Genomic DNA, 14,097 nt, shown 5'->3' on the forward strand with positions numbered 1-14,097 from the left:
TTCTACTTATATGAAATTGTCCCTTTTCATTACAGCCCAACAAACACAACTTGGCCAGAGGAGAGTGATGACTACAATGGACAAACCTCACCTGCCTACACACGCAATTCCACATTCACAGTTACATACACACACACACAGACATCCAGTGACATACACACACGAAACTGTGTCCTGCACCCCACTGGCTGGGTCATTGCCAACAGGACACTATTACCCACAGTTCTCTAGCTGTCCCATGATGCCTCAGTAACTTGTTGCAATACTAACCATACTGCTTTTCTAACGACTAATCTGGCTGCTCGGTTTATTAGGTCAGTTTACTACACTATAATACTCTATTCATTTCTACCTTTACAGTCCACTCATGGTTATAATAAGGCAGTGTGTGTGTTGACATTGATCACTAGGCATGCCGATGCATCACCTACTACAATTAGTGACGCGCGCACGCACACACACACACACACACAGGTTAACATTCAGTTTGAAACTGTGTTTTTTTTAAACGTTTTTTTTATTTATTTTTTTATATAAAAAGCTTAGCTCACCAGTTGCTAACACACATAAGTACCTGACTACAGTAGAGTCCAGTCCCCATCAAGTGACGGCATTAGCCATTGTCTACTGCAATACAGAGTGGGGCCACAATGCATTTCATTCCAAAGACTTCTGAGGGTTTTAGTTTGTGTGTGTTTTGGAGCCTTCTCCTAACCAGTGTTGGACAAAACAGCTTTAATTTCAGCCTCATCGCCGAGACACTAAGTCTGAGTGTTTGTGTGTCCGGTATTGTACGGTCATCCATTTCAGTAGAATCAAGTTTGATAGGAAAGGGGTGTGTGTGTGTGTGTGTGTTGCACTTGTTTAATCTTTGGTGCTAAGATCTCGTCAGTCCGAGTCTGAATCAGGGACCTGTTTGCATTCGAGGTGTGTGTGTGTGTGTGTGTGTGTGTGTGTGTGTGTGTGTGTGTGTGTGTGTGTGTGTGTGTGTGTGTGTGTGTGTGTGTGTGTGTGTGTGTCACTGGGATATTTGTCATCAACAGTAGCATGATATGGCTTGTATCATGCGTCACTCTCCAGCCATGCCATCTGTTTGTGTTGAGATACTGTATGGGTCATTTTTATCTCATAAGAAGACTAACACGCTATGCTAAGCAGACACTTTTCTACTGGTTTCCTTTTATATATATGTGTGTGAAGTTGGCCTTTGTCATTTCATCAGGATAGCTGGTTTGTGAAAGAGTTTGTGGAGATGATGCCACAGTGGAGACCTCTGACTGAAACGGTTGACGTTGAGAGAAAGTGACACTACTCCCAATATGGCATCCTGTATTCTCTCTCCCTTAAGTCGGCATCAAGTCAGACTGGTCCTTTGTGCCGGTCTATTTATTTAGGCTTGCGCTTGGAAACAATCATATTATCCATTGAAATAGCTGTTGTTGATTAGGTTTCTGGTTTTGGTGCGAGTCCTCATAGTGGGAAACTGGCCTCTCTCCAGTGTCAATGGAGTCAGCAGGGGAAATTGCCCCCAGGATATGGGAACAAAAGGCACATAAAGACCCCTCCTTCCTCTCCCTTTCCCCTATGGAGAGGAAACAAGAACAAACACTACCTAACCCTTAGCCCCCCCTTACATTGGCCTCCGACAAAGACTGAACTAGACAGGGTTGGTGTCTGTTCACCAAGCAGTCACTTTGGCCTTGGATTATTGTGTAGCTATTTTTCCTGGAAGGGAAAACAAGCTTGGACAAAGAGCGAAGCCACTCTGAACCGTGGGCGACTGCTAAAGACTGACATATAGGTCGGAGATCAGGGGTGATGTCGTTAGGTAGCCGGTTTATTTTTGAACTTTCCGGGGTGGAGGCAGAGGGAGCCCTACGGGCAGATCTCTGGCTGTGGAAACATGGTTCAACATGGTTCCACAAGCCAGGGCAGAGCAGGGCATGGCAGTAAAGAATTAATGGTCCAGTAGCACCATGTCAATCAGTAACTGGCCCTGAGCTGCCCACAACATACTAATCAACCCCTAGCACACGCCAGAGGAACGGGGTAGAAGTCGTCCCAAACCACTGATTCCAGATCAGATATTTCTTCATCTCCTTAATGGTTAAAGCCAGAATTGTGGCTATGGTAATCTGATCCTAGATCTGTGGTTTAAGGTAAATTTTAACCAACTACAGTACGTGCAACAGGGTCACTACAGGGGTCAGAGAATCAGAGAAATGACTGAGAGGTCAACGTTTTCCTCTCCACTGCAAGATCTTATGGGAAAACACTCTGTGGTCTGGTCAGACAGGTGTCTGCGGGCTTGATTTAGTACATGTCAGCTTCATGTGTTTGCTAAAACATGATGGTTTCAGATGTATTGGATTTGATGAGGCAGAGAATGCCTAAAGTGCTACTGTGGCACATTGTGTGCTGTAATGCTTTGTTGTTGAGAGGATATAGTACACAGTTGTCAATCACCCACACTAACTGTTGGTTATATGCTGCACTACATCAGCTGCACTAGACCCCAAAACTAGACCAAGGGGTTATCTGTAGCTCAGCTGTGTCTTAGTGTGGCTGTGGAGACCAGGGCCCAGTTTCCCAAAAGCATCTTAAAGAGCGACTGACCCTATAAAAAGCTACTTCTCGTTTTTAAAAATGGCCTACATGAGTCAGAAACACGTATTCTACTGTCAAAATTGACTACAAAGAGTAATTTTGGTCATAAAAGTCAGTCTCGTCCAAAACCGTTGTTACTAAAGTTGCATTTGAAAGCGCTCATTATTTTCCCGACTGCCTCAGAACAGCTGAGTGCATCGTTAGATGCTTTTTTTTTTTACCCTTCCTCGTCACTTTATACACTAAACAGAAGATCTCAGCTAAACATAGAATCGAGATGTTTATCTGTCTCTGTGAACGCAGATAACTTAAGAACGTAGTTGACTGCTACAAATACAAAGTTGCCAATGTCCTTGTGATTGTTGCAAACAGTAAGGTTCCAAAATAAAAACTGAGTTGTCGGTGGGGAGCAGACGGACAAACAAAAAGATAAATACAGACAGTAGGCTTATATAGGCTACATACAGTGCCTTCGGAAAGTATTCAGACCCCTTGGCTTTTTCCATATTTTGTTAGGTTACAGCTTTATTCTAAAATTGATTAAATCGTTTTTTCCCCCTCATCAATCTACACACAATATCCCATAATGACTAAGCAAAAACAGGTTAAAAAAAAATAAAAAAATAAACGGAAATATCACATGTACATAAGTATTCAGACCCTTTACTCAGTACTTGGTTGAAGCACCTTTTGCAGTGGTTACAGCCTCGAGTCTTCTTGACTATGACGCTACAAGCTTGGTATTTGGGGAGTTTCGGGCTCTGGCCGGGCCATTCAAGGACATCCAGAGACTTGTCCCGAAGCCACTCCTGCGTCGTCTTGGCAGTGTGCTTAGGGCCGTTGTCCTGTCTGAGGTCTTGAGCGCTCTGGAGCAGGTTTTCATCAAGGATCTCTCTGTACTTTGCGCCATTCATCTTCGATTTGATTCTGACTAGTTTCCCTGCCACTGAAAAACTTCCCCACAGCTGCCACCACCATGCTTCACCGTAGGGATGGTACTAGGTTTCCTCCAGACGTGACGCTTGGAATTCAGGCCAAAGAGTTTAATCTTGGTTTCATCAGACCAGACAATCTTGTTTCTCATGGTCTGAGAGACTTTAGGTGCCTTTTGGCAAACCCCGAGCACGCTGCCATGTACCTTTTTACTAAGGAGTGGCTTCTGTCTGGCCACTCTACCATAAAGGCCTGATTGGTGGAGTGCTGCAGAGATGGTTGTCCTTCTGGAAGGTTCTCCCATCTCCACAGAGGAACTCTGGAGCTCTGTTAGAGTGACCATTGGGTTCTTGGTCATCTCCCTGACCAATGCCCTTCTCCCCCGATTGCTCAGTTTGGCCAGGCGGCCAGCTCTAGGAAGAGTCTTGGTGGTTCCAAACTTCTTCCATTTAAGAATGGAGACCACGGTGTTGTTGGGGACCTTCAATGCTGCAGTCTTTTTTTACAATTTTTTTTACCCTCATCACAATTCTGTCTCGGAACTCTACAGACAAATCCTTCGACCTCATGGCTTGGTTTTTGCTCTTACATGCACTGTCCACTGTGGGACCTTTTATATGGAGAGGTGTATGCCTTTCCAAATCATGTCCAATCAATTGAATTTACCACAGGTGGACTCCAATCAAGTCATCTCAATGATGATCAATCGAAACAGGATGCATCTGAGCTCAATTTCGAGTCTCATCGCAAATGGTCTGAATACTTAGGTAAATAAGGTATTTCAGTTTTTTATTTTTAATACATTTGCTAAAATTTCTAAAAACCTGTTTTTGCTTTGTCATTATGGAGTATTGTGTGCAGATTCTTGAGGATTCTTCTTTATTTAATCCATAACACTTGAAAAAGTCAAGGGGTCTGAATACTTTCTGAAGGCACTGTATATAGGCCTGTTTATTTAAATCAGGTTCAAATCAATTTCATGTTCAATCAATTGAGTTCTAGTTTGCTGGCTAGCCTACTGTGCAGTTTTTACCTCAATACATATCACGATATGTAATGTGTGCAATGATATGCGAAATCTCTGATTTGTGCAGTATTATTGTGTAAGCATTAGAATATGCCGCCTCAATATTTGCAGCCATTAGGTGATAATCTCTCTAGGAGCTGATCCGTTGTCAGTATTGTGAAATAATTATAATGTTAAAGTAAGATATGAATAGAGAGAACTGATCCGAGAGCAGCGCTGCCTTTCTTTCGATCCTACCAGTATCGACACATGCTCCAACGACACACTTGGCGAACGTTCTTTCTGCGTGGTGTTTTGGGAAACGCATGTTACATCTTCGGGCGTTGTAGGAACGATGGATTGTTAAAACACTTGTTAGCCTAAATTCCATCGCGATCGGGAAACCAGGCCCTGAAGTGTCTCACTGGCATTTCTCCTCCCTTCACGTAAATATTGAGACTGCCATGAGTGTGTTGGATGAACTCTGCACTCAGTGTCTATGTGTCAGTCAGTCTACATGTACGTCTGCAGCATTGAGCTATAGACTGGTCCTGAGACGCTGAAATATGTCCCCCTTCTGAGAACAGACAAATCAATGTGACAAATCAAAAAAAGCGAGAGGATAATAAAAATGACTGTAAATGATAAAAGACTAGAGCTGGCGTTATGTGGTGTACATGTCCATTTTCATGTTTTATTTGTTGCTTTTTTCCCCCTTTTTGATTTGAATTATTATGGAAGAATACTGTAGTATCATAAGTGAAATCATTATTCTTTGCTAGGCTTAGAAGTTGCTTGTGATTGATAATGACAATGTATACCTTGTTAAAAAAAAAGAAAAAAAGGTTAACAAATCGGAAAAATGACAAAAAAACTAAAAACATCAAAAAGTGATCAGTCCGAGGCCAAGGTAAAGGACTCGTTTCTTTGTGTTTTTATTTTTTTAATAGCAACTTATCACTGTGTGATATTTTGTATATCATATTAAGCTGCATTCAAACAATTTCCTCTAACTACAAGGGATAAGAGACCTGCTTTTTATTGTTTGTTTTATTATATATATTTTTTGAACTGCATTTTAGCTTGTATCAAATGACAGATTTTCCTTCTTTGGTTTTGTTTACTTTGCGGGTCTCGTGTTGTATGTCATTAAAGAAGAAAAACAAAAAATGAAGAAAAAAATACATTTTGTACAGTGAATTTGAGAGCAATATTGTCATTCATCGTATCTTGTCAACTGTCATTTATTGCTGTATAACTACATGTTAATGATCAACCTAATGATCGAGGGTTTCCCTCTTATATGTTCCTTGTATAGCAACATATTAGGGTTGTTCCACAAAATGAGTCCCTTTTGATATTTTAAGTAGACATTTTGCGCCAAAATTGAATTTAAAAGCCTGTTATTAAATGAAGTGCCCTTGTAATATAGACCACATGGAAAATGCAAAAACATGTATGAATAAAGTCTTGCTAAAATGCCAAAATTCATCATTTTGATATGTCCCTCTGTGCACCCTCTGAGACTTCTAGGAAGATTTAAACCCACTTAACCCCCCCAAAAAATCCAAGTTTTCCCCATTGTAAAGCCCTAGTTATTTTGTTGCTTTGACAAAGTCATTTCTAAAGATTATTATTTATTAGTGATTCATTTTTAGGTATAAAAAAACCCACCTGGCCCTCATTTTAAGTTCAACCCTGTTATGTGAACTGAACTCACATTTTAATATCGTGAAACTATTCCTTAAAATAATGTTTTTCAAAAGAAACATTGAACATCTAATAGTCAAATCATAGTGTAAAATCTTGACCTGGTTGTACTCTTTTTGGCTGTTTTCTGGTGTTTTTTTGGGCTGTAAAACTGAGTGCGTTGAGCATAATGTCAACCCTGTTGCCAATAGATCGACAGGCTAAAATGTTTTAACATTCCCCCTGTCACAAGGGGATTTATGGATGATTTAAGATGAAATCGTCAAGTCATTTATTTAAAAGAAATGTAACATCTCTTGAGATGGGAAAACATGTTTTTATTAAGTTTGTCCTCTTTATGAAAGAATGTAAACATTTGGTGAAATCAAATGTTACACTACCCAAAATGGACTAATTTCATGGAACAACCCAATACACTCTTCTCTCCCTCACCTGACTTCTGTCCAGAACAGGAACGAACTAGGCAGGTTTTACAGGTCTCTGGGATAACGTAAAACAGGACCCACAACAAGCAAGTGACCAAAGGATTGTTCATGAAAAAGTCACATTAACATGACAGTCGTGACACCCACCTGCTACCCAAGCTCTGGAGAAGACAACTCAGAAATATCAAGCTTGCGTCACCCGTTCCTGAAGACTAGCAAGGTCAGTTGTGTTACTTATGTGATGAAGATCAAAACAGACCTTGGATCAGTCCAGTCTTATGATGAAGATGTCAGAGACTCTTGAGGGATACATGTCCCTCTAGTGGTCCTTAAAGCTTCAACTCAGAACAACCGCAGATAAGAATGTGCTTTTTACAGTAGGTTTATTGTGGTCACTTCTCTTAATCTATTAGCCATAGATGATGCTAATTAGAATATCTATATCTAAATAATAGTTTTTCATAATACACAATTAGACATTAAGCAAACATTCAACAACGAGTACCTACCAAAGGTCATAAAGCTAGTTAGTTACATACCAAAATGTATGTTTACAGTTCTGTTTTTACTCCCATTTTTACAGCTCCGTTCTACTTCACTGAGTAGAACGGTAGACGCACCGTAGGTGCGGTTCTATATTAGAATCAGAGAGAGACCTGTATGTCGTTGGCACTGCCAAGAGGGAGAGGAGAGCGAGAGAGAACCAAAAAAACAAAGCCACGGAGAAAAGTGATAGTGTTTTAAAAGAAAGAGAGACATATTTGTGAGTAGTTCCCCTCAGGGTAGAGTAAGACGAGCCCAGCTGTTTAGAGAAGGAGTAAACAAGAAGAATTAACCCAACGTTAAACACAGAGGAAGGAAAAAGAGAGAAGGGGGCGGGGTTGCTAGCTTGAGAGGAGACCAGGGAGGGGGAGGGACTGATATAGGCTTATGCAGAGCTCACCCCTCCCATTGGTAGAGAGCAGTGTCAGTCATATCACTTCCTCCTTAGTTGTGGCAAGTTCAGAAAGGAGAGGGCAGGAGGGAGGGGGAGAGGGAGGTACCTTCACGTAGCTGTCTCTGTCTTGGTTTTCTACAGAAAATAGTTAACTCGGCTGAAACTGAAACAGGGCAAAAGAAAAGCCCCACCAGGCTGTCTTTCTCCTTCATTCTCTCAGTTTCCTGCTCAAGGAAGCTTTTTTGTACAGGTTGGCGTGTAAGGACAACAAACTTTTGGTGGTTGTTTTTTCCCCTTCCTCAGTGTTTCCTGTGAAAAATTTGGACTTTCTCATCTGCAGAGCAACTTCTTCACCGGAGGAGGGGTGGAGGAGAGGTAGGAGGGGAGAAGTTTTTCTAAGTCTGTCGCTCACTCTTGCCTTGCCGGATAATGAAAGAACAAGTGTGAGTGCAGGTCACAAAAATCAAGAGGGAGAGAAGAAAGGAAGGAGCAGTGCTTCCTGGATAGGGATCTCCTCTTGACTCCTCTAGGACTCTGCAGCAGTGTGTTTGTGTGTGGATCAGCGTGTCCACACTCTCACGGTCCTGCTCTCTGAGGGAGGTAGAGCGTGTGTGTGTAGCGAGGGATGGCCAACGCCAGCCCCTGCATGTCGCCGGGACCCCTCTCCCAGGTCTTCTTCCACCCAGGGGGCCCTTCTCCCCCAGGCTCTGTGGTGATGCAGCAGGGGACCCCCATGGCTGTGCCTCCTACCTCTACTCAGGGTGGCTTCCCCCCTGTGGACCTGGGGGCTGGGCAGGGCCCTGGGGGGGCTGCCATGTCCCACGTGCCCCCCATCCCGGCAGGGGTCTCCTTCATCCTCCAGATTGGGCTGACCAGAGAGTCAGTGCTGCTGCCACAGACCGCTGACTTAGCCTACGTCAAACAGATCGCCTGCTCCATCGTAGACATCAAGGTGAGAGCGGTGTGTGTGTGTGTGTGTGTGTGTGTGTGTGTGTGTGTGTGTGTGTGTGTGTGTGCGCACGCAGCCTGGCCTTAGAGCCATACGAAACATACTTGACTTATGTCTGAGCATCTCCAAGATGTATGATACCTACTAACGGTCTAGTTACTTTAGACAGAAACAAGAGTAGGAAGGTTGATCAGGGAGGATGGGTGGGCGTAATCTGCGACCGTCTAGCAATCCAAAGGTTGCGTGTTTGAGACGCGTTGTGACATATTTAAGTACAGAGTAATATATTTGCCCTGAGACCACGTTGGTGTGTGTGTGTATTTTTTGTGTTTATCTGTTTAGTAATTACTGACGAGCTATAAGTGCTATACCAGTAATGGTGAAGCAATTTTGATCTTCTCTGAGACTCTATGCCACCCTTTTCTCTCCAGTGGTCTCTCTCTCTCTTTTTCACACACACACAGAGAAGAAGCAAGGCGGCCATTTTGCAGCAGCCAGCAGGAGAACATTATCCTCAAATCAGTGCCTTGAATAAGAGGCGTAGATTTTTATCAGCCAATTAGACTGTGAGATGGTTAGATTACCAGATTTCCAAAGCCAGTCACTGGAGGTTGGCCAGCGGGAGCTTGAAAAATTAGCCACTGGCAACTTTTCAAGGAAATGCTGAAAGAAACAAATCTCCCTCAGCCTCCACCACTGCTTTCCCTAATCTGTTATTGTTGTGTGGAACAAAACCAGCCCAATGCCAATTGAATGAGTCTCTGTCAACTGTAAATCTGATGCTAGGACTCTCCTTTTCTCCCTTCAGAATACTGTACTGTAGTGTCCACTCAAGTTTAACGTTTTAATGTCACTTTCACAAGTACAGTGAAATGCCTTTCTTCGCAGCTCTAAACCCAATTATGCAGTAATCAATATCAATGTTTTTTTAGATGCATGCCAGCAAAGCCACTACACAACACTAAACAACACATGAATTGCACTATAACGGTGAGAAACGGTGCCAACAAACTGTTAGGGCCTACGTAAACCTGTCCCAACAGCAGAGCTTTCTTTTCAGCACCATGGAGTGAATCCTTACCACCGCTACACCTGGTTATCAGCGGAGCCTCGTCTGGCAGCGAAACAGTTCATTCAGCCTCATTTACTGCCTTTAAATAAAACATAGCTGATATGGCTGACTTGCTTAAACAAATGTGGTTTCTACTGACAAGTGAGTTGTACGAACTATGGCATAACGGGACGACGAGCGGATAAGAGGCAATCCGTAATTAAGACATTAATGAGCGAGCTACTGTAGGACGGACGTAGTCAATATAACTATTTGTTCAGTACTTTTGAAATGTACAGCGACAGAATTCAGAACATTGACTGTTCTTACAGCATTTTCCCTGTACACCAAGTCAGAACCATAGGATAAATAAAGGGGGCATATAAGGAAGCTCTTACTATATTAGATGATTGCATTTCTCTAAAACAACCTATAGGCTACATGTGCACCACCAAGTCAGAACAATAGGCTAAATTATGAGGGGGAAAGGGACCAAATAATTAGGGTGAGGCATAGGGGCTACTAACAGTTTACCACACAACATACACTTAGTAATACTTTCTTAGCTACAGTATACATATCTCCCTGGCATATTACATCATTTATGCAGCAGAATACAATACATTTTTGGACTCACCTTGTTTTGCTGTGCTCACTTGACCAGGAAGGTGGCACGACGGTCCTTCTTGTAGGCTCTAGAAAGAGGCCAGAAATCCCGACATAGAATTCCAAGTTGGATGACCGTTAAAAATAATTTTCCGTATTTTACCAGTTTTATCCAAGTTCCCAGTTGAACTCACTAAAGTCTGAGATTTCCCAGTTCCGAGTTTCCAGTTGTTTTGAACGCGGCAGTCATCATGCTGGATTGACACCATGGCCAATGTATTCTAACTTTTCTGGCCCATGTGGTTACTTCCTTTTTTGTTATATCCAATTGGTAGTTACGATCTTGGCTCATCGCTGCAACTCCCCTATGGACTTGGCAAAGGTCAAGAGCCAAGCCGCACTGCTTCTTGACACAATGCTCGCTTAACCCGGTAGCCAGGCGCACCAATGTGTCGGTGGAAACACTGTCGAACTGACGACTGAAGTCAACTTGAAGGCACCACAAGGAGCTGCGAGAGCACGATGAGACAAGGACATCCCAGCCGGCCTAACCTGGATGATGCTGGGCCAAAGCTTCCGTAGATATAATGTGATTTGATGTTATTTTATCTGTGGCCAATGACCTTGAGCCTTCTTGGATGGGAACTTCTAATTTAAGTCTGGCAGCACCCAAGGGGCTTGAATTTTCTTGTTCTACCTGTAGATTTTGCAGTGACAGAACACTGAGCCAATCACGGCGCAACTAGAAAACATTACCAACCCCTACGCTCTGTATTTTCCGCTGGCTGCCCCACCACCACAGAAAGCACTGAGCTAGGCTGAAACACCTGCATTTTGGAGCTGCCTTACTCAAGAAAGCAAAAAAGAGCCCATGTTTGTATGCGGCTTTAATAACTCAAGTATTTATTTGACATTGTTTGCAAACTGATATGTGACACGTATTAACGATTTTCCGGGCCTTTTATTCACACCGCCTGATATGGAGGTCCTGGATGGCACGGAGCTTGGTCCCAGTGATGTATTGGTCTGTCCGCACCACCCCCTGTAGCGTCATGCGATCGAGGGCGGTGCTGTTGCCACACCAACCAGTGATGCAGCAAGTCAAGTTGCTCTCAGTGATGCAGCTGTAAAATTGTTTGAGGATTTGAGGGCCCATACCAAACTTTTTCAACCTCCTGAGGGGAAGGAGGCGCTGTCACGCCTTCTATATGACTGTGCGCGCGTGTGTCAGGAGTACGGGTGTTTTGGCACGGCTCTTCCATCATTCCTTTCGGCTCTCCTCTCCCGTTTGTCCGTCTCAGTCAGAAATGTTGAGTCATCACGGCCAGGCCAGGCTACTCTCTCTGTTTATTTAACAGCCAGCTAGCCTCCCTGTGTTCCATTGACACGTTTTTCCGTTAACTTCAGAGCCTACAGTATGTAAGAGCACACTCTCTCTCTCTCCCTGCCCCCAGCCCCTGCTCCTAGCGGAATAGGAACAAATAAGAACACTAAAGCTGTGTCTGTCTGTCAGTTCAACCCTGAAACCGCAGAACACTTGATGGTTTATTCAGTGATTTGTGGAAAGGCATCATTGCATTCCCTCCTCCTACTCTCATCTTTTCTCCTTCCTTCATTCCCTTTCTCTTCTCAACGCTGTTATTCTCTCCCCTATCCTCTCCTCTCTCCCCTATCCGCTCCTCTCCCCCCTATCCGCTCCTCTCCCCCCTATCCGCTCCTCTCCCCCCCTATCCGCTCCTCTCCCCCCTATCCGCTCCTCTCCCCCCCTATCTGCTCCTCTCCCCCCTATCCGCTCCTCTCCCCCTATCCGCTCCTCTCCCCCCTATCCGCTCCTCTCCCCCCTATCCGCTCCTCTCCCCCCTATCCTCTCCTCTCCCCCCCTATCCGCTCCTCTCCCCCCTATCCGCTCCTCTCCCCCCCTATCCGCTCCTCTCCCCCCTATCCGCTCCTCTCTCCCCCCTATCCGCTCCTCTCTCCCCCCTATCCGCTCCTCTCTCCCCCCTATCCGCTCCTCTCTCCCCCCTATCCGCTCCTCTCTCCCCCTATCCGCTCCTCTCTCCCCCCTATCCGCTGTCCTCACTTCTCTCTCCGCTGTCCTCACTTCTCTCTCCGCTGTCCTCACTTCTCTCTCCGCTATCCTCACTTCTCTCCCCGCTATCCTCACTTCTCTCCCCTGTCCTTCCCTCTTCTCCTCCTCTCCCTTCCTCTCCACTCCTCCCTATCCCCTCGTCTCTATCTACTTTCTCCATCCCTCTCCCCGCTGCCCATTGTCTGAGGGATAAAGTGGAGGAAATGAGGCCTGTTTCCTTTTGGAGTACACTCTGTGGGCGATCCACATCCGCCTCTTCCACCTCCATCCCCTCCCCTCGTCCTCCACATTTTCCCCCAAGGCACCTCCCCTCTCTCTGGGGTTGGTGGGAGAAGAGGTAGGGTAGGATAATTTGGTGCTAACTGTTTGGTAGAGCTCTCTCATTGTTTCAGGACAATTGAGGTCTATAGAGTGGCCGTTTTTGCCCTTGGGCTGAATATAATAAATGTAATTCCCTTGTCCCGGCTGCGTTCCCCCGAAGCACCTTTCACTTACATGGCTCTCAGGTAGCTCAATTCTTATTAGCCAATGCCCGTCACGTGATCAGGTCTTTGTCACAGGCTACAAGTGAAGACAGACACATCGGGGACGCAACTCTACGCGTCCTTGTCCAATTCTGAGGTGCATATTGAAGATATTGGAAGAATTGTCATCATTTACTTTTCGTCAGCCAACAAGATGAGTAGGGCTAACGAACAGCAAAAGCACTAGCCTACCATAAATTCCGGACTATAAGCCGCAACTTTTTTCCCAGGCTTTGAACCTCGCGGCTTAAACAATGACGCGGCTAATATATGGATTTTTCCCGCTTTCAAAAAATGTTTTACCAAAAAAACACATTCTCTGACGTGCTCAGTTTTTTGGCGGCATGAAGTTTTCATTAGACCAATGAAATTGCCGAACAGGTTAAGGTCAAACAACTTTTTTGTTTACTGTTTAGATTAAATCGAGCGCTCTCAAACTTCCCATCATTCTGATTACGGTAGTCATTTTGTCACCCTCATCATGGCAAAGTCACGGAGAAATGCATATGATGCAGCTTTCAAGTTGAAGGCGATTGATCTGGCTGTTGGAAAAGGAAATGGAGCTGCTGCACGGGAGCTTGGTCTTAATCAGTCGATGATAAGACGTTGGAAACAGCAGCGTGAGGAATTGACTCAGTGCAAAAAGACAACTAAAGCTTACTGCTAATTTTAATTTTTTTGTTACAAGCCGTGTTTCGTTAAAGCCTATTTATTTCTGTTACAAGCCGTGTTTCGTTAAAGCCTGTGTAAAGTTCATTTGTTTCAATGTACTGGTAGGCACCTGCGGCTTATAGACATGTGCGGCTTATATATTTTGAACATAAATAATTTTTTTTATTCAGTGGGAGCGGCTTATATTCAGGTGCGCTTAATAGTCCGGAAATTACGGTATGTCAATCTACTATCCCAAATAGTACAAAAGTTGACCTATTCTGGGCGAGAAATAAATATTCCAAACATAGTCTGGAACAGTTGTCGGATGCGATAGATCCCTAGCATCAAAAAAACTGTTTTAAGCAATGAGGCTGACGCAACAGATCAGATCTTTTAGCTTAAAATGTTGATGAACTATTAGTCTATTATCATGCACCTGTCTCAAAACAGGGGCAGGGGGGAAAATATTTGTAATCTATGCACTTAGTGAATGGTGACGCAATTCCTGTCGTTCATTTTCATGCCAACCAGGTAGGCTATATCCTTGTTGTAAATATAAGCAATGTGCTTAATATTAGGAATGTTGAGAAATAAATATAGTAGGCC

The 14,097-nt window shown here is 44.0% G+C and overlaps 2 protein-coding genes across 2 annotated transcripts in view; both read left to right on the forward strand.

Annotated features, from left to right (window-relative positions):
* The window catches only part of LOC106612402 (striatin, calmodulin binding protein 4), a 32,730-nt gene extending 26,693 nt beyond the window's left edge, over positions 1-6,037 (forward strand). The window contains exon 18 of the mRNA XM_014213497.3: positions 36-6,037. The gene's annotated coding sequence lies outside the window, so the exon portion shown is untranslated. The remainder of the gene's footprint in view (positions 1-35) is intronic.
* Positions 6,038-7,709: 1,672 nt separating this feature from the next.
* The window catches only part of LOC106612401 (serine/threonine-protein kinase D2), a 63,519-nt gene continuing 57,131 nt past the window's right edge, over positions 7,710-14,097 (forward strand). The window contains exon 1 of the mRNA XM_014213496.3: positions 7,710-8,570. Within this exon, the coding sequence (XP_014068971.2) occupies positions 8,244-8,570 (327 nt within the window). The 5' untranslated portion in view covers positions 7,710-8,243. The remainder of the gene's footprint in view (positions 8,571-14,097) is intronic.

The sequence above is a fragment of the Salmo salar genome, chromosome 09 (genome assembly GCF_965601325.2).
Source record: "Salmo salar chromosome 09, fSalSal1, whole genome shotgun sequence".
NCBI lineage: Eukaryota > Metazoa > Chordata > Actinopteri > Salmoniformes > Salmonidae > Salmo > Salmo salar.